Genomic DNA, 14,588 nt, shown 5'->3' on the forward strand with positions numbered 1-14,588 from the left:
AGGTCAATGGAGGGATGTTGACACTGTTTTATAGCTCCTATATTTAGTAACATGAGAAGAACGAAATGATTTATTTTCATAACATGACACTCTTTTAAGCATAGTAAAGAATGAGTTTACTGGTCAACCATAATTGTTGCTTTATCACCATTATCTCAAATCCAATATTTGATTGACCTCAGTTTGGCAATATGATGATGTATCAATACATTAAATATATAATTTTTAGCTATGTCTTGTTTTATTCAAATCCCTAACATCATCTATATTGGAATAAACATATGCTTGACCTACCATATCACCCATGGCCCCAAAGCATGCTTATTCTTCCATCACTTACCTAGAAATCTAACATGCAGCACCAGCTCTAAGAGCTGACCCAACACCTGAACCCTTAAAATAGCTCTATTTCTTGTAAGCAGTCATGTAGATTAGAGGGATGTGCAATTTTTTTAAATTGGTAGTTTGGGTCTACTGGACCCCACCCCCCCAAAAATTTCAGGATTTCCCCAAAAAACCCAGACCCCAATACAAGCATAGTATTTGGACCTGGGATTTTTCAGAAATCCTGATTCTTTTGGGGTCCAATAGACTGTAACAGGAAAATTCTGGGGCTGGTTGGCTTCCTTCTCCTGCAGCATGGTTTAGAATGTGCTGCAAGAGAAGCTGACCCCAGGATCTGTGTGCTATGGAGAGGTCTTTTCCTGCTGCATGCAGATCCTGGCTGGGATGGCTTCTCCTGAAGTATGGTTTTAAACACATTGCAGGAGAAGCTGGCCCCAGGGATCTACTATGCTGTATAGCCAACAGACTGCTTACTCCCACTGGCACAGAAGCTTCTGGAGCTGGCTTCTCCAGCAGCCCAGTTTAAACCAGGCTGCATGAGAAGCTAGATCCAAGCCAAGCCAGTGGGAACAGTCTGCTCCTCCTGGCTGATCCCTGAGCTGTCATCTGCAGTCCCTTTAAACTTTAAAGCAGTGGTCCCCAACCTTTTTGGCCCCGGGGACCAGCCCCAGGGCTGGCAGGGGGGCACCCAAATCGGCTTTCCCCTGCAGCATTTCCTCCTCCCTCCTTTGCCCCCCCCCGTGCAGCCTTGCTACCTCCTCCTCCCTTCTTCGCTCCCCCGCGCACAGCCTCACCACCTCCTCCTCCCATTTTTCTCCCCCCCCCGTTTCCTCCTTCGCTGTCGCTGTCCGCGCAGCCTCCCCTCCATTTTCCTCCTTCCTCCACCATCCATGCAGCCTTGCCGCCTCCCCCCCATTTTCCTCCTTTACCGCCGCCATCCATGCAGCCTTCCCCCCTCTGTTTTCCTACTTCACTGCCGCTGTCGGCACAGCCTCGCCACCTCCTCCCCGTTTTTACCATTTTAAGGCCGGGGAAGGGGCCTTTCCCTTCCCCGGCCTTAAAATGGTGAAAATGGGTGGGGGGGAGAGGGGGTAGCGAGGCTGTGCAGTCCATCTCAAACAGGCCATGGCCCGGTAGTGGTCCTTGGCCCAGAGGTTGTGGCCTCTGCTTTAAAGGGACTGCAGTAGAATCCTGGGAAACAGCTGAAAGGTGGGAACAATCTCCTCCTGCCTCTTTGCTGTTTTCAGATCAACTAGTAATTCCTGAATATATCCGGGATTTTCTTGGGATTTTTTCCAGTTTTCCCAAGAAAACCCAGATACATTTGGGATGCTGACCAATGCTCCCTCTAAGCTATGGAGTCTTCTAAGCAAAAATTCTACTTCATGAGCTACTGGCATTAAAGTAGTGAGTGAACAATGGTTACTGCATAAATTAGTTTGCTCTGGGGTCATACTTCCTAAACTGAACAAAAATGTGTGAGCCAGAGGCTAAAAAATTGTGAGCTAGCTCACACTAACTCAGCTTAGAGGGAACACTAATGCCGACATATACCTGAAAAATACAGACAAGGTATTTTGTCTCAGGTAGATCTGAACGCACAGCCCTAATGTAGACCTAATATAATTGTGATTCTAGAAGGCAAGAACTTGTGTGACATTTCACATATGCTGTGCTTATTTAAACTGGGTGATAACCCATGAAACACTGCTATGTGTACAATATTACTATATCAGTGCAACATGAGCCCAAGCTAGCTGATCTCTGTGGTTTTAACACTGCATGTCCAGCAGCTGAGGATGCAGTTCTAACAAGATGGCGGGCATACACAGTGTTGCTCAGATAAGCTCAGAATTACTTTTAAACCAGACCCCACATGTGAATGCTGATGGGTGCTGTTGAACAGCACCAGCTGTTTAGAGGTTCCGTTCTGGAATTTCTTACTTATTTTAAATATCTGCTCCTTCAAGTACTATATTGAATGATCTTGAACAGGGAGGCAAAATGAAACGTATACAATTATTATAAAATTAAAGTGAAAAATGGAAGAATGAGAGAACAAATACCCGTTTTGAAGGTTTGACAGAGCTGAACTGTAGAGATGCCTCCTTCTGAAGGGATTTGGTGCAGAAGAAATAAGAAAGAACCATAACATTTTTAGGAACGCTGAGAAAGATAAGATGCTTCCAAGATGAGCAACAAGGAGTGAATAGAATGGTAGTAGGGATTGAATTGGAGGACTAGGGTCTCTTTCTTGTGAGCACATTGCGTGTTTACAGTTTTCAGATATTTTCTAAATACAGAATAATGGATGCTGATACAAACTCTTGACAGATTAGTAATGGAATTGCTGGGGGGGGGGGAGAGTGTCAGAGTAAAGGAACATAGAAGACAAGAATTGTGATGTATGTGATTGCAATTAAGTTAATTTACCACCAGGTGTCACTATTACATACAAACGGCAACTCTAGTTTTGTGTGTTACATAATGTCTTGCTATAAATTTTACATGGTGCTATGTTAGTTTGATACCCCCAGTATAATGTAGGGCATGTAAAAGATAGTGCTAAAAACATGGGAAAAAGTTCCAGTTATATGGAACAGCTTCTATATTTGAGAATGGGGACAGTTTACAAAGCTTTACAATACTTCCTCTTCAGCTATTTAATGTGAGGTTGAAAAGACTATGAAATACTAGAGGAGTTTGTTTCAGTGAGCACATTCATTTAGGTGGAAAGATTCTACACTGACTGAGAAATAGTATAGGACATCTTTTGTGGTTCAGATCTGTAACTGGTTTCAGGTTTCATTCTCTTAACTATCTTACTGCCCGTTAGAAACAAATGTCATCATTCTCCAAGGTCAAAGCAAAACCCCCCACTGTGATAGCAATGTATTCAGCTGTACAAAAGCTTCTGTAACAAAAAATGTGGTGCTTACTAAACTCTTGCAGATATAATTTTATACTTTACAAATAAATTCCAGAATAAAATACATTGCAGTTAATAGTAATCCAACAGAAAACAAATTTTTACTAGTCAGTTCAGTATAGATTTCTACCTACCAGCTCAGCATATGCTTTTTAAATAACCTGAGAAAAACTGACTGATCAAATCCTAAACTAGCCGGTGTAAATACATTGCAGATAGAACAATGAACAAAGTCTTTATTTTGTCTAGACAGAATCAGGTGACCAATGGAGTGGTGCTGCATCAGTAGTGATTACAGAAAAGATGCAAGCTGAACTTTTCTTTGCTGACAAACATCTCATATACGCAGGAGCAAATGTGGAACAGTGCACAGTGTGCTTAAATCCACATCAAACGTGCATATTTCCCTTTAACATCTATTTCCTCTCTATAGAACATTGTGTAAAAACAGTGAAAAGATCTACATTCTTTGCAGAGGTTTTGTAAAAATTAACAAATTAAAATGTTATGGATATTAGAAATTAAATGAATGTTGTTTCCTATGATACTTTTAGAAGCCAGGCCTATTTCCAAGTGTGGTGCGTATCCATTTTCAAAGGCACAAAGAGGCAATAATTACAACAGGAGACTGCTAAAAGACAGCCCTGACCTGGGTAGACCAGGCTAGCCCAATTTCATCAGATCTCAGAAGCTAAGCAGGGTCCGCCCAGGCTACTATTTGAACGGGCAATATTCAAGGAATACCAGGGATGTAAGTAAGTAAGTAAGTAAATTTATTTTTATATCCCGCCCTCCCCCGCCAAAGGCGGGCTCAGGGCGGCTCACAGACATGGAACACCATGATTAGAATAAAATACAATGTAAACAAGAGTTTAAAATACAATTCAATTATATAAATTAATTAAAATAGATAAACAGGTGCTATAAGGTGCTATAGGTCACAATCATACCTAAGATGGCTAGATGGCTACAGGTAAATTTCAATTTAGCCAGGTTCTGTCTTAAAGGCAAGCTGAAAGAGAAAGGTTTTGCAAGCCCTGCGGAACTGATGCAGAGGCAGAAAATGGCAAACCACCTCTGAAACCTCTTGCCTTAAAAACAACTCTAGCTTACCACCTAGTGGTCCATAATGCTAAAAAAGAGCTAGACTTCTGGCCACCAGAAAATCTTAGGCTCTCCTGGCTATACTACATACACAGTTGTATCATCATCACCACCGCTAATGGACAGAACTCTCAAAACAAGTTATATATTCTCTCTCCAAAATAGACGTAGTAAACAGATCAAGATGGGTAACTGTGTTAGTTTATTTATAGCAGTGGAAAAGAGCCAGAGTTCAGTAGCACCTTAAAGACTAACAACATTTGTGGCAGGATATGAGCTTTCATAACTCATTGCTCACTTCTTCAGATACAACTAGAATGTGAGTCCATCAGTCTTTATATCTTGGAGAGTGGAGTGATTTCAAATGCTGAATGGCAATAGCAGGCAAAATGACAACAGCAGGTGAATGACAACAGCAGGTTTGATTGCATTGGATGCAATTTGCAGCGGGTTAGTAAACATGAAGAAATGAGCACTGGTAATTAAACAGGAAACCTAGGTCTCAATTCAGTCCAGGAAGATGCATTGTCTTGACCTTCATTATCAGTTACAATTCAGCAGTCTCTCTAATCTCCCTCTGAAATTATTTCGTAAGAGAACTGCTAGTCTTAAGTCAGCAAATGAATGTTCCCCCACTATTTTTTTTAATGTTATGGTTTTTAATGTTAGACATGTTCATTTATTCTTTGTCACAGGTACTGGCCTGCTTGTTCAATGTAGAGGGTAGAAGGCAATGTTCCCTCTTTCTCCCCTACTGAACAGTTCAAATCCTGAGCAGAAAATATCTGCTGTAATCTAAAAAGGGGCAGTTTGCATGGCTCCAGACTGCTGCTAAGTGGGGCTTCCTGTGTTAATGACTGGCTGCTCACATGCACAGCTTAGAGGGAACACTAGTGAAAAGGCACTGCTGACACATGATGACATAAATCACATTAGAGGATGAGCAAGAGTATGAATCTGAGATGGCATGGCTAATGTTGCTGGGTCCAGTGATGGTGCTGCTAGGATCTATATGAGCGCAAAGTTGCCATCTTAGTTGTTGCAGGCCTTGGTACCAGAGTTCACGTTGTTCAGTAGTTTACTGCATAACTTTTTCATATCTTGCACATAGTTTTACAGTTCTTTTTTCCTTTATTTCCACATGTGAGGGAAGTGTCACTATCCAACATTGTCATATGTAATTAATAATATGCTGGACTGACTTGAGTTGTGAGATGTAGGTGACCACAAGTGGTGTTATATTGTCATTTTCTATGGGCTTGTCTTGTATCAAGCTGTCCCTGGGTATCATTCTGGCCTGCTGTAGATCCTTCAAGTGAGTATCTCTGTCTGAGGGTAGAATCAAGTGTGTAGCCATGTTGGTTTGAAGCAGCAGAACTAAGTTTGAGTCCAGTGGCACCTTTAAGACCAACAAAGTTTTATTCAAGGTATAAGCTTTGTGTGCATGCACACTTCTTCAGATACGATGAAATTGTTACCAGTCCATGCATATAGGCAGAGGGTGGGTAGCAGATAAGCATACAGCATAATGAAGTTATTTAACAGATGCAAGAACCAAACAGGAATGACAAGCTTAGGTTACCATTTGTTTACATTTAATTCTGGGGAGAAACATAGTGAAGGAAACAAATGCCAAAACTGGAGATGGAATGCTGAGAGTAATTAACTGAGACACTGCCATTATGCGGAGGGTTTGGAGTAGATGTGACTGTAGTGAAGCACTTGGCTATAGCCAATGGATTGTTTGATGTGGCTGAAGTAGTAGCTGGAAGCATGTAGATATGTTTGCCAATCTGTCACTTTCCGGTATAATTTGATGCTGATGTGTCCTTTGTTTTATCTGTACTGTGGTGTCCAGGAAGCTTATTTCTTGTGTAGATTAATTCATAGTTAGATTTGAGCATGGGGTGAAAGTTCTTGAAAGCCTGTTGAAATTCTTCAAGGGCTTCATCATTGATCCAGACAATGAAAATGCCATCAATGAATCTCAAGTGAAGGAGAGATGCCAATGGGTAGGAGTTCAGAAAATGTTCTAGATCCGCCATGAAAATATTGGCATACTGCAGAGTTCTTACCGAGCCTGAAGTAGTTGCGGTTGAGAAGAAATGTGTAGAGTTTGGTGGCAAGATCTGCTGTGGTATTGTCAGGGATGACGTTTTTAATGGCTTGTAGTTCATCCTTATGGGGGATGTTGGTGTACAGAGACTCAATATTCAGGGTGACTAAAATGCTGTGTTTCCGGGAGATGGACTGCAATTTTCTCAAGATGTCATGATACCATAATCATGAACATAGTTGGGTATTAACAGTGTATGGTCTCAGGATGGAGTCTATTTATCCTGATACTCCTTCAGTGATGGTGTCTATGCTCAAAACAATGGGATATCCAGGACTGCCAGGTTTATGGATCTTTGGCAGGAGGTAGGAAGTTCCCAGTCTTGGTTCTTGGGGTATATCCAAAAAGAAGACGACGATGACTGCAGATTTATACCCCGCCCTTCTCTCTGAATCAGAGACTCAGAGCGGCTTACAATCTCCTTTATCTTTTCTCCCCTGCAACGACACCCTATGAGGTGGGTGGGGCTGAGAGAGCTCTCACAGCAGCTGCCCTTTCAAGGACAATTTCTGCCAGAGCTATGGCTAACCCAAGGCCATTCCAGCAGTTGCAAGCAGAGGAGTGGGGAATCAAACCTGGTTCTCCCAGATAAGAGTCCACTACACACTTAACCACTACACCAAACTGGCTCTCAAAAAATATTTTTTTTCCTATATGTGTGTTGATAATTTCTTCATGTTTTTATTGAGTTCTCGTGGGTATTCCTGTATGGGGTCTGAAGACAGTGGCCTGCAGAAACTGGTGTTTGGGAGTTGTCACTCAGATTCTTGTGTATAACTTGTTTTGTCCATTATGACAATGGCTGCTTCCTTGTCAACTTGTTTTATCATAACATCTGGGCTACTTTTTAAGCTGTTTCTTCTCTGCCACAGCTCTTTCTTCTCTGCATTCTTCTCTGCCACAACTTTTGTTAGTCCTTAAGGTGCTACTGGACACTTGCTCTTGAGCCAATTTGGTGTAGTGGTTAAGTGTGCAGACTTATCTGGGAGAACTGGGTTTGATTCCCCACTCCTCCACATGCACCTGCTGGAATGGCCTTGGGTTAGTCATAGCTCTGGCAGAGGTTGTCCTTGAAAGTGCAGTTTCTGTGAGAGCCCTCTCAGCCCCACCCATCTCACAGGGTGTCTGTTGTGGGGGGAGAAAATATGGGAGATTGTAAGCTGCTCTGAGTCTCTGATTCAGGGAGAAGGGCAGGGTATAAATCTGCAATTCTTTTTCTTTTTCTCTTTTCTACAGATGTAGTAGACAGTTATTCTACTTATGGCTAGACTTACCATTATGTGAATAAAGTTTCACCTTTAAGACCAACCAATTTTTATTTAGAATGTAAGTTTTCATGTGCTCTTGAGCGTACTTCATCAGACGAGGAATCCAGCACAGTGAGCAAAGCCATACATAGCTGAGCAGAGCCATACGTAGCTGGTAGGCAGTGGCCCAGAATGCAATATGGTACAGATTTAAGAACCAACGACAGTGAAGTAAAATTATCTGGTAGGCAGTGGTTTAGAATGTAAAATGGTACAATGACAGAATAGTAAAATTAACAAATTGAACAAACCTTTGATTAAATTGGTTGGTATTAAAGATGCACTTGACTCCTGCTTTGTTCAACTGCTTCAGACCAACACGGCTGCCTGCTTGGATCTATCATTATGTGAACATACATGACTTTTTTTTTAATGCTGTCAAGTTGCAGCTGATCCCAAAGTTGTTAAAGACAAGAGACAGGTGGTTTGCAACTACCTGTCTCTACACAGTAACCCTGACCTTCCTTGGTGGTCCCCTATCCACAAAATAGCTTGTGCTGACCCTGCTCAGCTTCTGAGAGCTGACAAGATCAGCTAGTCCAGGTCAGGGCAGACATTACAGAGGACAACTGAAACTACAATGGAGAAAGTTCACTGCTGATGGCCTTGTCCCCATTAAGCCATTCTGTTTTTAAGAATATCACTGTGAAAGAGCTTGTATGAATACAGTTTGAAAATGGATGGTACATTGAAATATGTGACTACATCCAATATACTTCTAGAGTGCATTGCCAGGTTGAACATGTAGCTCCCATCCGTAGAAATCTGTAGGCACACACATACTCTAGAAGAAAGCAAACCCACACTGGTTGACCCAAAGAAATGCACCTTCTTTTGTCTTCAGCCAAAGTTGTCATACTTGAATGACTCTGTGGTAATAGTCACACCAGCAAAAGCACATTTGACATACATCATCTCACTGGATGACAGACATTGCCTGTCAACAATGCTGTTCTGCTGTTTACATAGGACAAATAATTCAGTCTCTATCCAAGATAATGTGGATATGAATCAGGACATCAGAAATTGTAACATTTGGAAGGAAGCAGCAGTATATTTCAGCTTCCAATACATTCTGCAGTAGACTTCAAGTCATCATACCAGACCAAAAAGATTCCTAATGGAAATTCCAACATGAAGTGAACTAAAAAGTTTTAGCAAAGTTTATTTTACTCAATTTGGATGTAATTTAACACCTCTAATAGAAGAGGTGTTCACAGTCCTAATTAACCCACTACAGTCAGAAGCAGCTATCATGAATGGATCACTCTGTTTTCATCTTGTACACATTTAGAGTCTGCATAAAATACAATAGATCAACAGCTACCCATCATATTTCATTGGCCTACAGCTCATTGTTTACTTTTTCCCTGTACCTGGGTATGCAAACTTAAGCATGAATGTAGATACAAACTCCCTCTCTCTCTCACACACACACACACCAGATGAGATTAAAGCTCCTCATTTATCTGACAAAGCTAGAGTGTCTTTCAAGTGTCACAAGATTTTGTTGTTTTTGTTGCAATGGACTGAAACATTTATCCCTCTACTTGAGTGGTTGATTTCCCAGTAGAGCAGATCCGTTTCCAAGGTGTGATTATAGTCTTACTCTCTTTTAATCAGTTGCACGTTAAATCATTTTCAAGAAAAAAACCACAGGAGACTGATTATATATACTGTAATGGGTAGATGCTTAGATCATTGGAGAATGACGAACTCCACAAAAATTAGTCATTTTTCTAAAGCCAATTTTTTTTAAAGGACCAAACTGCTACATATCATTGGTGCAAGAGAAAAACAGAGAAGCAAAGAATCTAAATACCTCCAGCAAGTGAGCTCAAAAAACCTTACAACACCAAATCCTATAAACTGAACTTTGGTCCTATATGCTGCTGTGAGATTCCTCCTTCCTTTTCACTTAGCTGGAGAACTTTCATTTACAAATATGAATGCCAAGGATTCCAATGCAGATTCACTTGCAAGGCAGAGGAAAGAAACTATTTAGCAGTACTACTGGGGCAGTTTCACATGCTACCTAGCAGGTTCCATGCTCAAATGCCAAGTGAACCTGAGGCGTTTTCTACTGACAAACCACAGGAACCATGAACACAGCTCCCTGAAGCACACATGGTAGTTGAGTAACTAAATGATTTACACTGCCATTAGAAGCTCTGAAATCAAGTACTTCAGAAGCACATAGGTTAGTGGTATAGGCAAGCTACAATAGCTTGCTTTTTTCCATGAAAAGCTGCTCTGTGGATAATTACTGGAGAATTCTGAACTTAATTAGAAAGCCCTAGAAACAAATATCACCGAAATATTTCAAGACTCATAAAACCTCATAGCAGAGCATAAAGATTGTATTGGTAGTCTAAAAATATACTTTTCCTTTACCCCAAGGTAATTTCAGAGTGCGAGAATATGTAAGTTCTATGATGTATAAAGGGTAATGTATTTTTATGTTGTGAGTATGTGCACTGGGCACTGCTGGCTTGGAGAGTAGTCTCAACATTACCTGATTTATTCTGTATAAATCTGAGAAATTTTCTTTTATATTGGTGAATTTGTGCCATGCACACATTCATTTTAGATTTTGTCTTAAATCCATTTACTAGTTTATTTTTGCACAGGTCAAGTGTACTCCTTCACAATGCTGGAGATATAACTCCATCTCAAGTTCCCTCTCCTTTTTTAGCAAGATGGATCAAGCTAATCCATGGATGCAATGGTATATGGGTGCAAATATAAAAACACAGGAATCCATCATTCAAGGTTGCAGTAAAGAGGAAATACCATGCAAGTGGGACCCCAGTGATAAATACCACCGAGATGAAATACCCCAGGAAAAAAAACTGGTGTGGACACACCCTTCACAACTCTGTGGGTTACAAGACATGAAAACAGCCTTTAAAAAGGGCAGCAAACTCTGGATGGCAAGCTCTCAAAAACTGTACTCACATGAATTCTCCCATCTTTGATAGCTGGGCCATCCTCAGCAAGTCGAAGAATGAACAACCCCATGTTATACTCCTTCCCTCCACGAAGGCTGAATCCAAAGCCTCGAAGACCTCGCTCTAACTCTACAGGATAACATCCAGGACTCTATGCAAGAAACAAGCAGGGAGTATAATTACTATTCACTGCCATGTTGCCCCTAGGGCAAAACCGAGAGTGGGCTTACTATCTCCAGTCAGTATAGCACTGACAAGGGGATCTACCAGCTGTTATTCACTTTCCAAAAAAGGCCTTAGTGAAATATGAATACAAAGTTACAAATGCAAGAGGCTTATTTCAGAGCACACCAATTTTTTTCTTTGACTCAGAGCTGATTTAGAAAAAACACTTGGCACAGCATTCTGAGTGATGGCAGATTTGGATTTTATTTCTTCGTAAAGAGACTGCTGAAAATGGGACTGCATATTATGCATGTAGCATTTACAAGCTAGTTTACTGGAGCATCTGTACACCTGGGCCCAGCTACTGCAACAACACAGAGTATTGTTTAATATGTATTTAATGTGTATTTCAACATAAAAATGATATTGCTTGTTTTATCCTGGTATGTATTTTAATAGTTCTCTTTTGAATATATCTTGAATATGAAAGAACATCTATTGGCCTTTTTAAATTTAAAAGAGCACTTGGAATTGCTAAATTACTTGTTTGTTTAATCCATTAACAATTTGTACATTAATTCTAGATGGGGATTATTCTGATTGCTCTTTTAAATTTAAACAGACCAACAGATGTTCTTCCAAAAAGAATAAATATTTGCCCTTCTCAGGTCCTTAGGCCCCAAAGTCTATTCTCAAAACTGTTAGTTGAAAGCCCTGAGTAATTATAATTAACCGTGACCCGATTTTTTGTTAATTTACATAAGTTTGGAATTCTGAGGCTTTAGATGGAGAAGTATTAAGAATGCCTGAAATTCTCAAGGAATTGTTCAGCTGAACAAGAGCCAGGCAGAATAGATATGAGTAATCTGAATTTCAGGTGACAATTTAAACTGTTTATGAAAAACTGCCATTGTTTTTTCAGCTACAGTATAACAAGCTCTCAGGAAGAATTACAGTATGCTTGAAAACTAGATTTTTAAGTGTGCATGCACACAAAAGCGTATACCCAGAATTAAACTTTGTTCTAGATATTTACAACTGAGTGACTCACAAGGATTTCTGCTGGGGTGGAGGCTATTTCATTTCCTCTCCACCACTATTTCCACTTTTCCTTCCCTGAAAATCCCCATAGCCTCTCATTTTTTGTTCCCTTCTCTTCCTCCTACCCAAAAGATAGCCTAGCTTCATCTGCCACTCTTCATCTTTCCCACCCCCTACAGCAGCCCCCTACTTAGGAAAACCATGGTCTAATTGTGTGGTGGCAGCTATTGGGCCCAGTTATTTGGCAGGGAAACAGCAAGTAATTGTGGGGAATCAGCAAATCCTTGCAAGGGGGTAGGTCATATTCCCTTCCTTACAACATTTCTTCTTTCCCTTCTCCTGGCAACCCCCCATACCTGACTTTTTCCTATTTCCTTCTTTCCTGCCCACCCTCTAGCCAACCAAGTTTTTACCTGCCTCCATCTTCCATTATATTTATTTACCTCATTTATACCCCACCTTTCTCTACATTGGGAACCCACAGCTGTTTACATCATTCTCCTCTCCTCCATTTTATCCTTATAACAGTCCTCTGAGGTAGGTTAGGCTAAGAATGCATAAGTGGTCCAAAGTCACTCAGAGTGCTTCCATGGCAAGGTGGTGATTCATACCCGGGTCTTCCAGATCCTAGTTTGAAACTCTAGGCACACTGGCTTTAATGAGGTGGCTGCTGTTGAACAACAGGCAAACTGCCAGAATTGGCTGAGTCATATAAGATGAGTCATATCAAATCACTCAGTGGTTACATCCAGGTCAAGCCATAATGAGTCCTCCCTCAAGGACCAAAACAACTGTAGAAAGGATCCTTCCTCTGCTTTTTACTGCTAATAACGAAGGCCTGAGGACTGGCAATACTGTTGTGGCTGCCTAGCAACCTCCACAATGGCTTCTTAAAGCTGAAGGCACTGCTCCTATTATGGGAGGGGAGGTTAAACCCCCATGTAATTTTCAAGTTTCAGGGTTTTTGTAAACCTGCAGCTTTTCTCAGGTTTGCAGAAATATCTGTCTGATTTGTTTATGGCCTCAGGCTCTGGATTAAAGTATCCACACACCGGGCCACTTCCTCAGCAGACTAGCAGGCACTCCCAGGATGCTCCCATTTCCAATCATGCATTCATCATGCTCACTTGAAGAGCTAGCTGCTATTCAGCTTTTCTTCTCCCCAACACACCAAAACAGAACACACAAATGAAAAACAGAAATCTAGCTTCTTAGCATTCCCTCCTTTTTCATGACTAAAATGGAAAAATTCATTCCAAATAAAATCAGCCCCTGAACATTTTTAATAGGGTCTCTGCACTGATGGTATTAATCCCTCCCACCCCAAATCTGAAAGCCTCAACTAAGAATTAAATCTAGTACAAATTTAGCAGCTGCCTGCTTCAATTCACAGTTTCAGACATGTGTTGAATATACAGCTAGCTGCACATGAAGTTAGTTTAGTATACTGGAAGGAACACATACAGTTCAAAGAACACATACAGTTCAAAGAAAGCAGTATTGATTTTGATGGGAACAGGTGTTTTTTTAAAAAAGTGGGTGTAAACTGCACTACCTATACCCTACATTGCCTCTACCCATATTTGCTAAAAAATTAACATGAACAAAGTCAGTTTAACTAAGAATAACTGTACCTGAGAATGTTTGCTTCCAGTGGTAGATGCTACACTGATTTCTGATGGTGAGAAGTGCTTGTAGCAGTTGCTTTGTTCTTTTCCAGGGTCAGCTTCTGAAGGACCCCTGAAACAGACAGGATAGGGGTAGTATCTGAGATGCCACTGAGTTCTACCTATACAAAGCTGGGGGTGAATGTAGACATGCATAATCAATTGTCCAGATTCTACTTGTCCAGATTTTTCTTCAATTGTCCAGATTCTTCTTCATGGAGACATCACTTCTGTTTATAAAATTAAACAGGCCCTAGAGATCATTACACATGGTAAGTTTTTCTTCATATGCAAAAAGTATCGGCTACAAACCTACCTTCATGTAGTGTCATAGAACTGATATGTGCAAAAATATCCAGGACATGTCTAATTTCAAAGGTAGAAAGGATGAAAATATGGAAGACCAGTCAGATTTTTCCATATACAATATCTTGCAGGAAAGTTGGTGCACAAATATTTTAAATAAACTCATTTCATTTCATTTTCATTTTATTTGATTTATACTCACTAAGGATTACACTAAGGATTACACTTAGCTCAGCCAAAAATTGCCATCTTACATTAGGGTTTTGGCCATTTCTTATTAGTTAGCCAGGATATTTTGCCTAGAATAATCACCAAAAGAGCTTTCTTCTAGTTAACTAGATCTAGACAGTAGCCAGGTCCTGGGGGGATAGATATGGTACCAGCTGCCTGATCTGCTGAAGATAACAAAAGGCAGACCTGGCAACCATTGTGATCTGGGCCTCCAGGGAAAGGGAGGACTCCAAGGTCACTCCTCCTAAGCTCTTCACTTGTTGGGTTGGCACCAATGTGGCACTGTCCAAAGCTGGGAGCTTGATGCCCATACCCACCCCGACTCAGGTACAGGACCCCCATCTTAGCTGGATTCAATTTCAGCCGGCTCTGTTGTAACCACCCAGCCATGGCTCTCAACGCCTCAGACAACTGCCATTTCCTCAT

General features: G+C 40.9%; 1 protein-coding gene across 1 annotated transcript in view; it reads right to left on the reverse strand.

The window, feature by feature from the left end:
* The window catches only part of MAGI3 (membrane associated guanylate kinase, WW and PDZ domain containing 3), a 267,634-nt gene that overhangs the window by 20,127 nt on the left and 232,919 nt on the right, over positions 1 to 14,588 (reverse strand). The window contains exons 18-19 of the mRNA XM_060231211.1: positions 13,593 to 13,698; positions 10,760 to 10,903 (exon numbers count right to left, since the gene is read on the reverse strand). Coding sequence (XP_060087194.1) covers positions 10,760 to 10,903; positions 13,593 to 13,698 — 250 coding nt within the window. The remainder of the gene's footprint in view (positions 1 to 10,759; positions 10,904 to 13,592; positions 13,699 to 14,588) is intronic.

Source organism: Heteronotia binoei, chromosome 2, assembly GCF_032191835.1.
Source record: "Heteronotia binoei isolate CCM8104 ecotype False Entrance Well chromosome 2, APGP_CSIRO_Hbin_v1, whole genome shotgun sequence".
Classification (NCBI taxonomy): Eukaryota; Metazoa; Chordata; class Lepidosauria; order Squamata; family Gekkonidae; genus Heteronotia; species Heteronotia binoei.